This window comes from Manihot esculenta, chromosome 17 (genome assembly GCF_001659605.2).
Source record: "Manihot esculenta cultivar AM560-2 chromosome 17, M.esculenta_v8, whole genome shotgun sequence".
In the NCBI taxonomy this organism is placed as follows: Eukaryota; Viridiplantae; Streptophyta; class Magnoliopsida; order Malpighiales; family Euphorbiaceae; genus Manihot; species Manihot esculenta.
The window spans coordinates 22,784,725-22,803,519 of record NC_035177.2 but is presented as its reverse complement, the minus strand read 5'-3'; the positions used below and the strand labels follow the sequence as shown (position 1 = coordinate 22,803,519).

Below are 18,795 nucleotides of genomic sequence, written 5' to 3'. Positions count from 1 at the left end.
GGCTGTTGGTAACTGGCAACTGGCAACAATATAAATTTATATATTATTGCATTAAATGCACATGAAGGTATAACTAATATCTACCAATTTGCAACATAAAGTATTTCTCTTAAATAATCAGTTAATCAACTGCAATATTACAACTCAAATCTGCAGCACTAGAAAACAATTAAATTGGATAAAGTTGCTTTGTTGAGTTGTATTTCAATTTAATTAAAACAAATATAAGAAAGACAAGCCAAAAGCACATCCTGGCTCCTCCTGTGATTCGGGTCCGGTATCATTATCTTTGATAGGATGGGGATATGAGTTTATGAGACATCCAAGGTGGGGGGTGGGACCTATGATCAATGATGTTCAGATAAGCTTCTTCTTATTCCCAATAAAGCCCACTTTGTATGACTCCCAGGTCTTATCTAAATTCTCAACAACCCCACATGCATAAAGCTTTTCTGCGTTTTATTTTATTTATTCAATCACCTCAAGGCTGATATTTCATTGTTCTACCATTCCTTCTCTCGCCTCCTTGGTTTTATTTTAGGTAGATCTGTCTTTTTGTTTTGTTTTTTCTTTTTTGTTCTTAATTTCTGAAATGGAAATTCAGTTCCCTCTGTAATTTTGGTCCTATGGCTATTTCAGATAGAGTGCCTTTTGGCAAATTCTTCTCTGCGTATTGTTTCTTTAGCCTCGGAGGCTGATAGGCTGCCACTTGACAAGATGGTACTCATATCTCCTGTGGGTCTAGTAGAAGGTCCAACCAAGGTTTTGTTTCATGTTTCTTTCTTTTTCGTTGCTAATCCCTGAGTCCTGGTCGATGTTTAAGAATGATCACCTGAAAGCTGTCGATAATTCCCAATTCCCAATTGTGTAGGTGGCCACGGTAAATTTAGTCCAGTTTCAATTCGTCATCTGAAAATTTGAACCAAAGGGACTAATAGGCCGCAATTTTAATTTCGTTATTTCAAATTTGAAATAGTTTAACAGTTAAGATTTGATATTCTTTTAATTCAAAACTCAGACCAAACGAAATTGTTGAACAGCATCAAGCATTTCAAATTTGACGGAGAAAAACCTTCATAGCCATCTCTCTGATTTGAGCTGATTAGGACTTATGAAACAGAGACTTGGGATGAATGCCACTTTCACCATGTTCGGAATACCTGCTAGCTGAGAGTCGTTTACATTGACAGAGTTCACTACTTGCACGCCCACAACCGCAGGAGTTTATGTACAGTATTAATTCTCTTTAGTAAAGAAACCCTTGCATTGCAGAGTCGCATAATAACATTCGATACAAACATTGAAAAGCGTGGGCTTGTAGACCCGTAAACAATCATATAAAAGCATACACAGTTATCAACTTAGCATTAATGTTTCTACCTTACAAACTCATAAAAAGGCAAAAAGAAAAAAGAACCGAAATAAACACTGACGTTGATGGAAGGCCCAGTCAATACACGGTAAGATCCTGGAGCACCATTCTAGCTTCACAAAAGTAACTGGTATCAATATCCGGTATTAAACAATTATGGTGACATTTTAGATCTTCATTGCTGCTGGTCTTACCAGCCCCAATCCTGAACCACTACCTAAATGCTTAAAATCTGTTGCTAAAAGATTATCCCCATGACCAGCAAAGCCTGTTCCACCCTTTTCCAAGTTCACCAAATTCCTTTCCTTGCACGCCTTATTACAAACCAGACAAACTTTATCCACAGCCATAAATTTGTCCGCGCACTTCTTGCAGAAGACATGCCCACATGAGCTGAGTGCAACCAGTGACAGTGTATTAGTAAGAGTAACCTTGCAGCTGGGACAGATATAGGTCTTATCAAGGGCACTGGATTTCTTTTCACTATTGTCTTCTGTGAGATAGATGGGGAAAAGGCTCTTCATCTTAAGCTTTTCCTTCCCTTCTGGACAGATTGTACTCGTGGAGGGGGTGTCTATTTTAACAGGAGCTTCAGGTGTAGCTGAGGGCAGCCAAAATGCTTTCATTGTTCGAAGTGCCTCCTCTTCATACGAAGTGACTTTCACACTGTTTGCCCCATGGAAACCATTTTTGTCTTGGCCCTGGTTTCTATCACTGTACTGTGGAACTGCACCATGGTTTTGCTGATCAAAAGCATCCAGTTCTCTAGCTTTCTGCAACATTAACTTCTCTTCCTCCTCTTCCTTTTCTTGTTTCTTCTGTGATTCATGGGCAGCTAGCTTCCTGCCAGGTCAGATAAAAGCTTGCTATTCAATGCAGCATCGCAATGCTTAAATGATGCATCACACAGCCAACTCGGCAACCTATATATATAAAGAGTTTGCATAACCTATCTCATACTAAACTACATGTCCCAATAAAACGGCAAACTTTTCCCACTAAACCTATCCAAGTTACATAAACCCTAGCTAATCTTTTCATATCAACAACCCTCATTAATAGGCATTATGAAGTGCACAAGCAGGCGTATCTCAAGTGTGCAGTTTTGATTGTCATAATCTAGCAGCCTTTTGGGATAGGCTTCCTAAGTTTCTATCAAGAAACCAGAAATAACAATATATTTATCACTTATTCTGAAGACTAATACAATCACCAATAAATTTAAGAAACAAGCTTCGGAGAAAAGGGAACCACTTTTTCTCAACATTAATTCAGACCGCCAGCAAGGCCTGAGATACTAACAGCAATAGTCCCTCAAGAAATAATACGCGCATCATATCAGTCATAAGCCCATAACTAGGCTTACTAAAATTTAATCTAAGACTGCACATATTACAAATTTAACTTGTTCTGTGCTTGTTTAGCAGTTTAGATTCTATTTTCTGAGTTCATTCTCTAGCAAAACAAAGACCACCATTCAACCAAGCTATTATGAGTTTTCAACGTGACAGATATCCAATTCCCAGTCAATCTAACGCTATAATATTACCAGATCCAAAATTCAAAACACAACTTTCGTTCAATGAGATAAGTTCAACTTACCTTTGGATGTCCTTCTTTTGGGCTAAAAGACACTCGAGAATGCATTCTTTGCAGAAGACATGACCTTTCTGGCAAGACATAGGATCGATTAAGGGTTTCAAGCAGAGACAGCAAGCATCAAAAGGCTTAATCGAGTCCTTGCCCAGCCTTTCCCTCTGGGTCCCGTATCCGAGCTTTCGCTTCTCGTCATAGGTGAAGAAAGCTAAATCGTTGTTGTTCTTCGAGTGTCTCTGAGGCATCTTATCGTTTCTATGATGAAATAAACCCTAGAAAATTTATGGGTATAGCCAGAATGAATTGGATTTTACGATATGTGAGGGGAATTTGAAACCCTAGAAACCGCGAGAGAGATGGACCCGAATAGGCTTTGATTTGGGGCTTGTTTATTGACTTTAAAACGATGTGTTTGAGAGATATATTAGAGTGCATCTACAAAGACTATAAAATTTGTCCTTTTGTCTTAAATTCTGCCATCTGACCGACATCTATTGGGTAGCGACTTTAGATAAATCCAACGGTCTGAACATAACGCGCTCATGTAATTCTATAATGTAATTTGGTAATTTTATTAACGTAATTTAAGTGTTATTGAATACACCTAATATTAATGCGGAGTGGGGCTTTTTACCTTTTTCACGTTGAAAAAAAAAAAAAAAATCTAAAACCCGAGTCTAGAAAAACTGTTTTTTCCGAATCAAGATAAAAGCTCACTCTACCACACGGTAAATGTGCAGTAGAGCTTAGTGCACTCTTAAAGTGCAATAAAAAAAAATAATTTTAAAAAAAATTATATTAAACGTGTGGTAATATACTGAAACAATTTAAAATATGAAATTTCGTATTTTAAAATTTAATTTTTATTTAATTAATTATTATATTATATTTTATTAATTTAATTTATTTAATTATATATTAAATTTATATGAATATAATTATAAAAATTATATTAATATTATTATAAATATTAATTATTTTAAATTATTTATAATATAATATAATATAATATTTATTTTATTAATTATATATTAAATTTATATAAATATAATTATGAAAATTATATTAATATTAATATTAATTATTTTAAATTATTTATAATATAATATAATATTTATTTTATTAATTATATATTAAATTTATATAAATATAGTTATAAAATTATATTACTATTATTATAAATATTAATTATTTTAATTTATTTATAATATTACTTTTTTTAAACGGGTTTATAATATAACATTATATTTTTATATTTATTATTCTGTATTTTAAAATTTAATTTTTATTTATTTAATTATATTATATTTTATTAATTTAATTATATATTAAATTTATATAAATATAATTATAAAAGATATATTAATATTAATTATTTTAAATTATTTATAAAATAATATAATATTTATTTTATTAATTATATATTAAATTTATATAAATATAGTTACAAAATTATATTAATATTATTATAAATATTAATTATTTTAATTTATTTATAATATAACATTATATCATTAATATTTATTATTTTATTTTATTGTTTTTATTACAATTAATTTATAAATATTTAATTTTTGAAACAGTAACAGCTTTTAATTTTTTTTTTAAATTTTAAAATAGTAAAATGTCCAAATTTTTTTTAGGTGTTGTTAGTTATATAATTTTTTAAAAATTTTATAATAATAAAAATAATAAAATAAAATGATAAATATGAAAATATAATGTTATATTATAAATAAAATAATATAATTAATATTTATAATAATATTAATATAATTTTTATAATTATATTCATATAAATTTAATATATAATTAAATAAATTAAATAAATAAAATATAATATAATAATTAATTAAATAAAAATTAAATTTTAAAATATAGAATTTCGCAATGTAATGTTATAAATAATGTTATAAATTAAATTTTTTTCAACGTGAACCGCAGAGTGGATAAAGTCGTAGAGCTGACAGTAGACTAGAGACGCTTCACACTTTTCTACGTGGGATGAGAAGACGAAGCTTGTCTTGTCCCTGAAACAATTCCACTTTGTCCCTCTTCTCACCTTATGTAACACTTTCCTTCTCTTCCAAATATTCCTCCTCATTCCGAACGCAAAGCTTCACTGAAACTTCGGTTTTGAATTTACTTGCAGCCATGACTTCTCCTTCTCCGAAGAAGAAAAGCCCAGTTGCTGAAGCCGTGGTAGTCCAACCATCGTCTCCCCGATTCCCTGTTAGCACTCCGACGTCGGCTGCCCAACGGAGAATCGGCATCGCCGTTGATCTCAGCGATGAGAGCGCTTACGCCGTCAAGTGGGCAGTTCAAAACTACCTTCGCCCGGGAGATGCTGTTATCCTTGTTCATGTCCGGCCTACAAGTGTCCTATATGGTGCCGATTGGGGCGCAATTGACCTATCCATTGCGGACCATTATTCCGAGAACCAAACGGAACAGTCCCAGAAAAACCTCGAGGATAATTTGGACCTTTTCACTTCCACTAAGGCCAATGAGCTTGCTCAACCCTTCGTTGAGGCGCAGATTCCGTTCAAGATTCATATAGTGAAGGACCACGACATGAACGAGAGACTTTGCTTGGAGGTGGAAAGATTGGGGCTTTGCGCGGTGATTATGGGTAGTAGAGGATTTGGGGCTTCCAGGAAGATTACCAAAGGGAGGCTGGGTAGTGTCAGTGATTACTGTGTGCATCACTGCGTTTGTCCTGTGATTGTTGTGAGATTCCCTGATGAGAACGGTGCTGCTGCTGAAGAGCCGGAGGGAGGTGTCAAGAAAGGAGAGGAGAGGGAGGTGCTGCCTCCTTTCGTGGAGGAGGCCGAGCAGGAGTATCATGATAAACAAGCAGGTTTGAGTTCAGTTTCTTATTAGGTGCTTCGATTAATTGAGCCTAATGGTGTTAGTTTTCTATCAATATGTGCAAGTGTGATTAATACCATTTCCTTTTTGCCTCTTCAAAAACCAAGTTGACGAGTTTCCTTTTATTTGTAAATAGTAGTTTATGACTCTTTTGATGCCCACATTGTATGAATTGATGATGTGAACAAGATTGATAAATGAATGAATTGATGAAGTTTCTTTTCCATGTAGCTATGGATTCTCATTGTGCCAAAGCTTATCTCTTTCGTCTGGTAGTGATTTTGATAATGGGTAGATAGTGTTTGGAATTTACATATAGGACATCTAGAAGTAGAGGTTCCATTTTAATGTTTAACATGAGATTTTCTTTTCAACATTGAACAACTCTTGATGTCATTGAGTAACTCTTTATTTGAATTTTTACATTTTTCTAGCCCACAAGTTTTCTGCAAATTTCCTTTGTATATATTTGTCAGTTGTCCAGTTCATCTCTGTCCTTTTAATTTGCTCTTTCTTTCAAGTATATCAATCATTTCAGTGTTTTCTTCACTTCCATTGAACCAAGGTGTTTGATGTCAGCCTCGTGTGTTTTTGTGTTTCGCGTGATTTTAAACATGGGATGTCCTAAAAGAGGAGTTCAGGGTTTACGTACTCTGCCATGGGGTTTCTGATTGTTGTGCATCCATTATGTTTGTTAGTGATGCAACTGGCGTTGTTACTGTTTGAAGGAGAGAGGAGAATATGTAGGCTTTGATTATCTAGATTTTTCAGTCAGGGTCTGATTGGTGTATTTAGACTGTGTAAGATGTTCTTCTTGCATTTTGTTGCTGTGGTTATTGTTTGTATGGATACCAGAAATGAGAAAGGAGAGGAAAGTATAAAATACTATAAGTGTAAACCATAATGATTCATGATGACTATCCAATTCCCATTTGTTGTAATAATATTCACAAAACAAAAAATTCCAAGAATGATTTCAGGATCATTGATTTTTCAAACTGGTAGTGTGCTACACCCTGCTAAAGGCTTCCTCAAAATCCCTTCTTCTCCTTTGGTCTATATTTCTCATTGTCAAAGGTGCAGCCCTAACTTCAACCTTTAGATGCCAACACTGTTTTTTGGCCTCTGCTTTAGCCTCTAGGCAGCAACCCACTTTTTATGGTGTTGGCTGCTGAGTTGTGGAACTTCTTCAAACACAAAATTTAGACCTTTATTACCTAATTCACTTATCAGCATTCAAATTGGCGAGTCCTAGTTTTGATCTACAAGTTTTTGCTAGTCCGTAGTTAACCTCCTTCAGTCTGAAAAGTTATGGATTTAATTTTTCAGTTGTTTGGCATTTTTGCTTCAAATGCATTTAAAGCTTTTTAAATGTAGGTCTCAGGATATTAGTTTCTGGAATGTGTTGCATATTTGTGATTGCAAGGATAACTGGTAAGGTGCCCTATTGAATCTCTAATAAGGACTCGGTGAAGTGCAATAGATGTCTCCCAATGTCCATGGGTTTATGATACTCTATATTGTCTGTGACATGTGTGCATAATGAATGCCTGTTTATAATGAAATACTTATCATCTTGCACGGACCACAATACCATGATGAAGGTGGAAGGTTAGAGAATCATATGTGAGTCATTGAGGCTATAAGTTTGAATGGCTTTAACCGTCAATGCCTTACTGCTGTGCAAATAACTGTGTTTGGAAGCTTGATAATTGTTTGAGATAATAAAAGTAAGTTGCATGAATTTATTTTTGAAGCCACAAATTCACTAGTTCTTTAAACACCACCATACTGTTGTGGAAAGTTAACATTCAAACAACATGCTTTGCAGATATGGAGAAGGCTGCTTGAACGGATAATGGGATACTGCAATGCCGAGATTAAAATGTTCTGGATGGTTATACAGTCTTGTCTTGCTAAGAAAATTTTTGTAGTACTGATCCTGTTTATTCACATCTGTACTGCCTTGCATGATCTGTTTTGTTGGGAATCTGGGATAAGGAACAGGGGATGATCACTTGCCCCTTAATACAATAGAATAGACTGCAGCTTTTTGTGGCCTATTTGGCTAGTTGTATGTTTTGGGCAGGATAAAGGGCGTAGAAGGATTTTATTTTCTTTAGGCTTAGGGCCTTTCATTGTATTTCTCCTTCATCAATAATATTTTACTTTTCAACTGAAAAAAAAAAGAAAGAAAAGGAAAGGTAATTCTTATCTATACATTAGTTACTTATAAATAAATATGTATATAAAGAATTTTCAAAAATTATAATCACAAATCTCATAGTAATACTTGTTTTCTAAGAAAATGAATAATAATGTAGATTCATTTTCTATGAGTACTGCTTATGCGTACAATCATTTTCCTTCTAGAGTTGCGGTCCCACATCCACCTGGGGAATAAATGGGAGTGTACAATTGTTCTGACACTGACAATACCTGCAATTTCTACTCGCCTTTATTTTTTCTAATAAAAATTTTCAACCAAAATTCAAATCCGCCATTTCACCAAATAATCAGCAGAAAAATCTATGCATTGCAACTCAAAGGCAAATCAATACTCGTAATTAGTAATTGTTCTGTAACAATGGCTATTATTAATAGAGAAAATCACCTTGGCAGTAATTGTTTCCTAAAAATATCATTGGCATTTTCAGATGCTTTGTTTCAGTTTGCAGATTTCAAGCTTCTTGGCGTCTTCGGGATTTTAGGTTTCTGTAATCCCTTGTTAGACTCTCGCTTGGTTCTTTTCTTGTATTCCAATGGCCTTGAGGTTGAAGAAACCTGTAACGCTAATTCATTTGATTTACAAAAGCATTTGGTTTATCTTGGAAATAACAGGCAACCTAGACGACGATTCTGCTTCAAAACACAGAATTTCTTGATTAAAAAAAGTGAAAAGTTATGTAGATTTTAATTACCTGTGAGGCTTGTTCTGCAATTTTTTTTTTCTCTCATTAGCTTCAATTGAAATGCAGTTGTTATTGATCGAGAAGCAACTTCGCATCATACTGGAGCATTCTTGATCACTGTTAGAAGAACTCGAAGCCGGCGCTGTAGAAGACAATGGAACCACTTGATTTTCTTCTTCTACTTCTTCCTCCTCTTCATCGCTACCATCACCATTTTCGTCATCCTCCCTATCAAGATCATCACCATCACTACTATGATCGTCTCCATTGCCCCTTTCTTCTCTACAAGTGGAATTGTTCACACAGTTCTGGCAAACAGAAACAGTAGGGCTGAGCTTGGGCCCGGTGGCTGTCCAGGGAGTCAAGGATTGACAGATATGGCAAAGAAGCGCTCTTGAATGTTTAGCAACAAGAAAATTCGCACCATGAACGTTGGAATCACAATCCCAGCAAAGGTTTGCCTGATCTGATTCACAGTACATTTTTGCCAAAGAGTCGCACAGCTCACACTTCTTCATTTTATTTTTCCAAGGTCTGGTGGACTGGGATTCCAATCACAGAGAAACTGATTTGAGAGTGTGTTCTGCTTTTATATATATATATATATATATAATTATTATCTATACAACGTTATGTATTGATTAGTAATAAGTAGTGTAATGAAGAAAAATTTGGTAAAAAATGTAAATAAAAAAATATTTATTAAATTAATTTATAAAAAAGTGTCTCTTATATATAGAAAATAACTTTTTTTAAAAAAATTAATAAATTACACTTTTCTATTCAAATGTACTTATTTATTTGTCTTTTAATTTATTAGACATTAAATTATATTATGCACATCATTAATTTTTATAAGTTAAAATTAAATTTATTTTTAGAAAAAAGTTAATTTATATATTCTTCTCATGAAGTAAATATACTTGGAAAATAAAAATATTTTAAATTAAGTTTGAAAAGAAAAAAAAAGAGATGACAGTGTTCTTATTTCAAAACCTGCTCTGGTTCTTTCTGTCAAAAAACCATTTTCTTCCCTTTGTTGAAATTACACCATCATCCTATACCTTGTAATTGAGAATAATTGGCAACAATTTAAAAATATATATATATTATTTTTCGTTCTCTCATTGTTGGGATAAAAGGTTTAAAGTTATAAATAGCTAAAATATAATAGCATAAAATACTAAATGAAAAGAAATAATAAATTAATGCGATTTAATAATAATTTTAAAGGAATTATAAATTATTATTATAAAATAGAGTGACATAATAATAATCTAATAAATTGATATATAATTATAAAAATTTCTTTTATAAAAAAGAAAAATTAAAATATTTTAGCATTTGATATTTTATTAAGACGGTCTTTTTTATAACAGATATGCGTCTATAAAAAGTTATCGTTAATAGAATATAATTTAATAAATTATCGTTATGTTTTTAAATATAGAATTCTTTGTCCACTAATTAGTGTCAATTGAATTTTTAATAAATTTTATAATTAAATTACAGTATAAAAATAAATATACATTAAAGTATATATTTTTATACACTAATTTTAAATTTAAAATAATTTATTATATTAATTTATTTTTATTAATTTAAACGATTAGAATGGTTAGATAAGGGAATGATTTTTTTATTGACTACAAAAATGCCTCTTTTGATCTGATAACATTCTTTTGCGTCCAATTCCATGAATTACGATAACCCATAATCAATTAATAATCATGGTTGTCTTGTCCATTAAATTTACTTCAATTATAATAATAATAATAATTATTTTAATTTTAATTTTAAATCAATTAAAATAATTCACTCATAAATTTAATTTAATAATAAATATATCTGAATAAATCTAAAAGATATCAGATTTTATATCTCCGATAACATTACCATTTTAAAAAAAAAATCATCTAAAACAAATTATATAGATTTTTTTAAAAGGTATTTCCAAATTAATATTTAATAATTATAGGGCCAACACTGCACCTAATCTCAAGTGCTTTTACATTGTTTTTGCATGCACCAACTCAATCCTGTCCTTCAAGATAGGCTTTCCTTTCTGCTAATGGCTTTATCTTTTGTTTTTAATAATTTCCACTCGACAGAGGATCATTCATGTATAAGCTATGATTCCTCTTCTTTTATTTTCCAAAAGCTCTTATATCTCAAATTTAATTAATTAATTTATTTATTGGAGATGCCATGGAATAAGGAATTGCATCAGAAGCTTACTGGTTGTGGAAATGGTTTGATTTAGGAGATTAGTGTTTGGTCTGTTAGGACTTGGTAATCTAATAAATTTGGGTCAAAATCAATGTCTTCGTGAACTTTCATTTGTGTGGTCTTTGGTCACTGTCTGATTATTTATAGGTCTGGTAGGCTAATGAATCCTTATTTTTCAGAAAAAAAAAAAAAAACTCTAATAATCTTTAATTTATTGTGAAGAGCACAACCCACCTACTTATTTGAATATTCAATTAATTTAATAGCCATTATATTTTTAGATGCTACATATAATTAAAGTTATAAAGTGAACTTTTAATAATTTATTTTTTAATTTTTAATTTTTAGTTAATTAGATTTTTAAATAATTAAAATTACATTTGTGGTGTAAATTCAAATAAAATAAAATTTCAGATATGTAGAAATCAACTAAAATAAGTTCCGTTTCAGTACTGATCGATTTAGAAGTTATAATTATTACTATTTAAAAAAAATTTGATTTCAATTCAAAAATATTTTACACCATATCTCCTTTTTAAAAAGATAACTTATTATTTTTTTTAATCACAACATAATTAAATTGTATTTTATAATAAAAAAAGATAATAACATTTTAATAGATATGAGAAAAGATAAACACGTTTAATAGATTTCTAAAAATATAGAGACTGACTTTTTAATAATGTCCAAAAACTAAATAATAGATTTTATTTGAGAGTAAAATTGGATTTAAAAATTTTTTTTTTATTTTTTATTTATTTTTAAAGAAAAATGGGACGGAAAGACTATTTTATTGACATAAAGAAAAAATAAAAATATTTTAATAAAATTTTAAAAATTATAGAAACTGATTTGTTAATAATAATAATATTCAGGGATTAAATTATAAATCTTCCTAATATTTTTTTATTCCATAGTAATCCACCCACGAATTTTCCCTATAATTATTGTTAACTAAACATGAATATTGATATGAAGCAAAGTGATTGCAGTTTTTATGCCATGAATTTCGCTATATTTAATTTGTATAAGTTTTTCCATATAAAAAAAGCAATATTATAATCACACCGTCTCTAAACAAATGGAAAAGAAACTGTCCGCGTTGGAAATAAACATCGAATTAACGTATAATGATTTCTATTAAACTGGAAATTTCAATAAATAGAAAAGATTTATTGCCGTAAGAGCAAGAAACAGCAATGTTGTAATTAAAAAAAAAAAAAAAAAAAAAAAAAAAAAAAAAAAAAAAAAAAAAAAAAAAAAAAAAAAACTATATTTCACTAAGAAGAGCTTCAACGAGCCATTTTCTTGAATTCCTCATCAAACCAGGACTCAACCTGAACATGAGAGTACAAAACTCCATCTCATTCAAAGCTCCATCCCCATCCAAATCACCTTCTCTCAACATACACATTACTTCATCATCGCTCATATCTTGCAACCCAAGCTGCTTCGCATTCCGCTTCAAGCTCTCGAAAGTGATCACACCCTTCTCTCGATCCATCAACAACCGAAACCCATTACACAGCTCCTTCATAAACCCATCTGCTCCAAGCTTCTCCACCATTGCTGGAAAGAAATCTTCAAAGACAACCCCATTTCGCGATGCCATTTGCAACTAATAAATGCTAGTAATAATAATTAATAATAAGAATCCAAAGCTTGAAAATGTTGCTGGTGTTGAAAATGTTGAGTAGGGAAGGTGAATATATATAGGTTGTTCGGAAAAGAATAGCGACAGAATCCTAGAAGGAAAGAAAAGAAAGAAGTTTTCGAGGAAAGAATGGAGATGTTAAAGACAACTAAGGTACAGGTAAGAGAAGGAAGGTTGGTTATTGCCGGCTTTTTGCTGCGTGTGATTGGTGTCCATTTCTGTTGTGTAAGAGAATTCTTCTTTCGGTCCTTCCTCGAAGTTGCATGGGAAGGACCCAGTTTGTTCTTAAGGTGGGCAACCGTTTTCCTCTCAGAGTTGAATTTGATTCCGAAACCTAATTACCAAAGTGCCACCGTTGTTTATTAATTTTAAAAAATATATTAAAATATTTTTAATCTTTTAAAAAGTTTATTAAATTTATCAATTAATTTTAATAGTTAAGTATTTATTATTTAATTTCTACTGTATAGAAAAATATATTAATTAATCTCTTAAATTTATAAAAATTTTACTAATTAATCTCTTAAATATTTTAAATAGAAATAAATAATATTTAGTTCAAATCGAAAAAAAATCGAATTAATTTAAAAGTTTTATTCAGTTTTTTACTATTTCTGTTCAATTTTTAATTTTAAAAATTTTAATTATTTCAGTTCCATTCGATTTTAATTAAAAAAATTAAAAAAAAATTGAATCAAACCAATTAGTGATAATAATATATTATTTTTAATAATATAGAGAGATTGAATTATATTAAAATTAAAATATTCAAATTAAATTTTAAAATATTAAAAAATAAAGTATAAAAATAAAAAATTTATTAAAATTCATATCGATCAAATTGAATCGAATCGAATCGAATCAGATCATTTTGATTTGATTCGATTTCGATCAAAATTGATTCGGCTTTCATAAATACTAAAATTTGATTTTTCGGTTTATTCAGTTCGATTTAATTTTAAACTGAACCGATCAAATACTCGCTCCTAATTTTAAACATTTTCATTATATTTAATAATTAAAAATAACAGAATGATTCTACTAATTAATCTATTAAAAATAACTGAATGATTCTACTAATTAATCCTTTTTTACTAAAAATGATGGAAATGATGACTAATAAGGTTAAAAATATTTTAATATATTTTTTAAAATTAAAAATTTTTATCATAATATAAAAATTAAATAATAAATCTATATTTAATGTATCGAAATTAAATATTTTATATATTCTAGTTCAAACGCGGACGCTCTACATTGATTTATTGTATTAAATATTGTATAGATTAATATTTTTACTAAAAGATTGTATGGCATTGGCGGTCCTTAAGACGTAAAGAGTTTGGTTGAAAGAAAGTTGGGGCAACTAAGATGAGGCAAGTTCAAGTAATGTAATTAATTGATGCAGGTCAATGTGTCCCACGCTACTTCTAAGTCTTATATATATATATATATATGTATGTACATATGAAACAAACTTGATGCCACCAAAATATAAATTAATTATTCAAATTATATGATTAATAATTAATATGATAATTTAAGGAAATTGCAATGAACTTTCATTAGGAAATTAAAAGTGAGGATCCCATAACCGCTTCCCTTGTCATAACTTGTAACCATAAGCATCGTGAAAATTTACAAGTTTTCAATTCAAATTTTGAAGAAATGCTTTTCCAAGTTAATTCCTTAAGACTTTCTCTGGAATTTCCTTGAAAATGACCTGTATACATCTTGCATGAAAACAGAGATATGGCTAAGTTTCGTACTCTCTAGGGCTTAACATTGTAATAAAATGATTCCAAGTTCCCATAATATTTTTTAGACCGATCGAGTCCCTTGTCTGATGGAGCTCTATCACGAGAGAATACCATAAAGGCCATTGTTTCTGTGGAGATGAGTTCAAGCTGCTGTCCAAAAGCCCCGTTGCTTCGATGAAGATGGGTTTAGCAGCTCCTTTACACAAGGATACTTAGAAGATAACAAATTTGCTCGCAGATTCTAAGTAGTACGCTTGCGTTTGCGTAATAAATGAATTATAACATGGACAATATTTTAAATTCAAGAAATTAAATTTTAAATAAAAGAAATTAAGCAAATGCATATAATTTCTCACATTTCTTTTTAATCTAAATTGTAGAGGAAATTTTGTGTTGGCATCATATATATCTTTATTTTCTGGTTCTCAGCCTTTTCTCATTTACCAAACAAGGGAAATTTCCTTCATTAATTGTCAAAATCTTCTATGGTTATATATTCTGTGAAAATACTATATTGTGCATATTGAATATTATTGATATGACGTTTATCGATGAAAATGGGTTGATGATTATTTGATTTTTAGTTTTTGAAAGTGAAACAAAATGGAAATGAAGATGAATTTCCTCTCAGCAAATTGAAAATTTGGAAAGGATATTATTCTATGCAATTTGACTTATAATATTTATATCCCATGGTTCTACTTGTATTGTCCATGTGGTTGGAAAAGTATCGGAACCGTAGCTAATGGCCGATGGGTGTCATGTTATACTGAATATTAGGGAAGACAGCTCCATTATTAGGGTAAAAGAGACCAAAATCTCTTTCTATTCCAGTGGCCTGATTTTGCAGATACAAGTTATACAAGTAAGTAAATGAAGGAGTTCGACTCTTGGGTGATATTGCAGCTGTTTGCATCCTGCTAACCACATTTCTAGTATATGTTTCTGCATTCTCAAAACTTTCGAGTTTAGCGCCTGATCCTGAAGCAATTGGCCATCCAGTTGCGCCAACATAAATCCGAAAACTTACTTGTCCAATTTTTTCCAGAGCAGAAATAAAAGCATCTATCAACCCATCAAGCAGATTTGTATATCCGATATTTCCATCTTGAACAATCACTTGGGAAGAGCTGAGAAGAGCATACTCTATGGGAATTTTGGCGTATGCTGGATCATTCACCATGGCATAATAAGGGTACAAATCACATAATATAGCTTGCCCTAGTTGTAATTCCATAAACTGAACAATAGATTTAATGTTTGGCAAATACTTTCTGCGGAATTCACCAGCAGATGGAGGGTGAGAGTTTTCTAGCCAGTTTAGTGTTAATGGAGTGACCACAGGAATTGGCTGTAACTCATCACTTGGTAATGCATCCTGAAGGGCTTGCATAGCAGGGAGCAAGGCTTCTGCTAATTTATCTTCAGGACTAATATCATGTCCCACAGCTATCATTGAAAAGATTATCGTATCATTATAAGCTTTGACATTTTCATCAACCCATTTTTGAGCGAAACCTTTTTCGTAGGCTATTTTCACGATATCTTCATTTCCAACCCCCAAGATTACATCCATCGTTGTATGTATTATCGCATCTAGAGCATTTTTGTGTGGCTCATAAATACGAATCCTTTTGAATCCTTTAGAATAAGCGAAAGGGATTGCTTCTTTTGCAGGTGGAAGATTGTCTGCAAGTATTGAATAAGTGACACCCACCCCCACGGGACCCAAAGCTTCTGCATGTATAATTCAAAACAATCAACTCTTAACTGTGATTCTTTGAAATTGATAAACACTATTACTGGCGTACGTAGTTAGAAGGGTAACAAAGCCATACCAGCAGGAATCTGGAACTGATTCAAAAGCAGGCAAGTCACTATTACATAAAAGAGACGAGAAATCATTGAAACTTTCTGATCCATTTTCCTGAAAGGAATTTGATTATGTTATATTTCTCTCACCAACTTGTAAATCAAAATTTGCAATTTACATAAATAAAACAATGAAGTCATAAACTTTTATGCCTAAATGAACTGATGGAAAAAGTCTGCCATGCATTTTCAGTAAATATAGATTAATAGTATATGAAAAATTGAATCGAATGAATTAAATAACTCGTAATTAATTCAAGTTGTGAAATAGTTTGAACCGATTCTAAATCTTCCCGTAAATAAAATAAATACTCACTATGAATAAAAAAGAAATGTAATAAAACTCTAAATTAACTGGGAATAAGAAAAAAGTTTATGAACAAGACCATTTTATAGTATTCCAAAGAGTTTCAAAGTTCAAAGAATTTGAAAAGAAAGGGAATGTGTTTAATAATTTGGATTAATTGGATAGATTTCTATGTGTTTAATATAGTAATTTATTTTGAAAAAATAGATTCACTTACCAATTATTTTCAATATTAACACTGCTAAATTATTTATATTTATTTTTAAGATTTTATTTAAAAAAGTCTATTTAGATGATCTTTATATTTTTTTTTTATGTTTCTAATTAATATTTCCTTTTCTAATAAAAATAATTAGTTTTAATTTTAATAACAATATTCCTGACGAAAATCCATATTCCACTGTTATTTTAAGAAAAAAAAAATGATGCAGATCCCTAATACTTAAATTGGTGATTAGATTAGATTTACTAGTATCCAAAACCTAGATTTCTAATTGCCATACATAATGATTATACAATTGGGCAATTTCAATCAAAATAGGGGGTCCATGGGCTTTCTTTGATATAATAATTTGAGCTTGGGCTGAACTTGTCGATTTATGTCCACATTTCAGCCGTGGTTTGCATTATGTTCAATGGGCCAAGAAAAGCCAATAATTTATTAATTTTAAAAATTATTTTTAAAATTTTAAAAAAATTATTAATTATTTATTATTAATTTTAACCATTAAATATTATAACAAAATTTAAAATATATTTAATATAAAAATTAATTAATAAATATTTTTATAAAATTAAATAACTAATTAATAAATTTTTATATATTAAAGAAATTAAATAACTAATTTGGTCTGATTTGTATGAATCGGACCGGATTCAGTCTTGGTTAGGTTTTGTAATGATTTTAATTTCTTATACTGAGTTTAAAAAAAATAATTTATATTACACGAATTAAAAAAGAAAAATGACCTGACTTCAAAAAGAAAAAAGAAAAATGACCTAGTGAGAGGCAGTTCCTGGAATGAGAATTAGTAGAGACCCCACGTGTATTGTGCGACTGATTCCATTCTTGGATGCAGTCGAAGTTGAAGGTAGAGGGATGACACGTCAAACTCACATATGTTGAATTAATTGAGGGTCCACCTTCATGTAATATTCTAATTTACATGATTTTTAATAATGACAGTTACTCAACTTGTGAATTTAATATTAATTGGATTTATTTTCACGTGGCTCTTTGTTTGTCGTTTTACCAAACTCGTTTCTTTTTAGGCATTAATATTTATTGTTTTTGAAAATTCCACATGGGTGGCCACCCTTCCTCTTACAATATTAACCTAATTTTTAAAATTTTAAATAAAAAAAATAATATATATTTCCTAATATTAATCAGAGAAAGAATCTCACCTTTTATTTGTCAAGGTAAAAAGAACTTGATTGTAACGGATTATTGAGAAGTTCTTAAATGCTTTTCAGACAAATCCAAAATGTTGGTGAAAAAAAAAAAAAAAAAAACCTTTTTTCTGAGCCATAAATTGTTCTTATGAGAAGATTCTTCTTTAAGCAATGTCAATGACTAAGTGGGTAGGTTTAGGTCAAAAGTAGGGGTGAGCATTCGGTCGGTTCGGTTTAAAATTGAATCAAACCGAATAAACTGAAAATTGAAATTTTAATTTTTATGAAAACCGAATCAAATTGATTTTGGTCAGAAATCGAATCGAATAGAACCGGTCTGATTCGGTTCGGTTCGATTTGATCGGTTTCGATTTTTAATATTTTTTTAATTTTTTACTTTTTATTTTTAATATTTTAAAATTTAATTAAAATATTTTAATTTTAATATAATTTAATTTCTCTATATTATTGAAAAAATATATTATTATTCCTAATCGGTTCGGTCGATTTTTTCGATTTGAATCGAATTCTGCTCAGCCCTAGTCAAAAGGATTTCAAATTGACATGCCATTCATATTTAATTAAACATATAAATTATTTTTTTATAATAATATTTTTTAAATAAAAAATAAAAAATTAAAATTAAAATATAAAATCTCTTAAATTTACTCAAATTCACTTATCATACATTATTCTAAATATTTTTATTTTTTATGTTTAATAACATGTAATTTTTTAAATAAAATAAATGTAGACATTTAAATATCTTCAAAATTTTGTGTTTTTTAATTTACTAAATTTCATGGGTTAAGACATTCTTCAAATAA

General features: G+C 30.2%; 5 protein-coding genes across 5 annotated transcripts; 1 reads left to right on the top strand and 4 right to left on the bottom strand.

The window, feature by feature from the left end:
- Positions 1-1,245: 1,245 nt before the first annotated feature.
- On the bottom strand, positions 1,246-3,365 carry LOC110605419 (E3 ubiquitin-protein ligase CSU1). The gene is made up of 2 exons (XM_021744009.2): positions 2,975-3,365; positions 1,246-2,215 (listed from the first exon to the last, which is right to left on the bottom strand). The coding sequence occupies exons 1-2, from the start codon at positions 3,211-3,213 to the stop codon at positions 1,540-1,542; spliced, it is 915 nt and encodes a 304-aa protein (XP_021599701.1). The 5' UTR covers positions 3,214-3,365; the 3' UTR covers positions 1,246-1,539.
- A 1,561-nt stretch (positions 3,366-4,926) lies between these two features.
- On the top strand, positions 4,927-8,055 carry LOC110604430 (universal stress protein PHOS34). The gene is made up of 2 exons (XM_021742588.2): positions 4,927-5,828; positions 7,671-8,055. The coding sequence occupies exons 1-2, from the start codon at positions 5,123-5,125 to the stop codon at positions 7,688-7,690; spliced, it is 726 nt and encodes a 241-aa protein (XP_021598280.1). The 5' UTR covers positions 4,927-5,122; the 3' UTR covers positions 7,691-8,055.
- A 146-nt stretch (positions 8,056-8,201) lies between these two features.
- Positions 8,202-9,325, bottom strand: LOC110604431 (zinc finger protein CONSTANS-LIKE 4). Its single transcript, XM_021742589.2, has 2 exons — positions 8,761-9,325; positions 8,202-8,623 (listed from the first exon to the last, which is right to left on the bottom strand). Exons 1-2 carry the CDS (start codon positions 9,267-9,269, stop codon positions 8,521-8,523), a joined length of 612 nt encoding a protein of 203 aa, XP_021598281.1. The 5' UTR covers positions 9,270-9,325; the 3' UTR covers positions 8,202-8,520.
- A 2,903-nt stretch (positions 9,326-12,228) lies between these two features.
- On the bottom strand, positions 12,229-12,766 carry LOC122722311 (calcium-binding protein KRP1-like). The gene has a single exon (XM_043952796.1). The coding sequence runs from the start codon at positions 12,590-12,592 to the stop codon at positions 12,251-12,253; it is 342 nt and encodes a 113-aa protein (XP_043808731.1). The 5' UTR covers positions 12,593-12,766; the 3' UTR covers positions 12,229-12,250.
- A 2,370-nt stretch (positions 12,767-15,136) lies between these two features.
- LOC110604855 (glucan endo-1,3-beta-glucosidase) lies at positions 15,137-16,317 on the bottom strand. The gene is made up of 2 exons (XM_021743156.1): positions 16,233-16,317; positions 15,137-16,131 (listed from the first exon to the last, which is right to left on the bottom strand). The coding sequence occupies exons 1-2, from the start codon at positions 16,315-16,317 to the stop codon at positions 15,137-15,139; spliced, it is 1,080 nt and encodes a 359-aa protein (XP_021598848.1).
- Between the last annotated feature and the right edge of the window lie 2,478 nt (positions 16,318-18,795).

Excerpts from the sequence above, each read along its gene's own strand:
- LOC110605419 (XM_021744009.2), bottom strand. The coding sequence starts at position 3,213 with ATGCCTCAGAGACACTCGAAGAACAACAACGATTTAGCTTTCTTCACC. Across the intron at positions 2,216-2,974 it reads CAAAAGAAGGACATCCAAAG|GAAGCTAGCTGCCCATGAAT; the intron begins GTAAGTTGAACT and ends CTGACCTGGCAG.
- LOC110604430 (XM_021742588.2), top strand. The coding sequence starts at position 5,123 with ATGACTTCTCCTTCTCCGAAGAAGAAAAGCCCAGTTGCTGAAGCCGTG. Across the intron at positions 5,829-7,670 it reads GTATCATGATAAACAAGCAG|ATATGGAGAAGGCTGCTTGA; the intron begins GTTTGAGTTCAG and ends CATGCTTTGCAG.
- LOC110604431 (XM_021742589.2), bottom strand. The coding sequence starts at position 9,269 with ATGAAGAAGTGTGAGCTGTGCGACTCTTTGGCAAAAATGTACTGTGAA. Across the intron at positions 8,624-8,760 it reads TTGCAGAACAAGCCTCACAG|GTTTCTTCAACCTCAAGGCC; the intron begins GTAATTAAAATC and ends TTAGCGTTACAG.
- LOC122722311 (XM_043952796.1), bottom strand. The coding sequence starts at position 12,592 with ATGGCATCGCGAAATGGGGTTGTCTTTGAAGATTTCTTTCCAGCAATG.
- LOC110604855 (XM_021743156.1), bottom strand. The coding sequence starts at position 16,317 with ATGGATCAGAAAGTTTCAATGATTTCTCGTCTCTTTTATGTAATAGTG. Across the intron at positions 16,132-16,232 it reads TCAGTTCCAGATTCCTGCTG|AAGCTTTGGGTCCCGTGGGG; the intron begins GTATGGCTTTGT and ends TTATACATGCAG.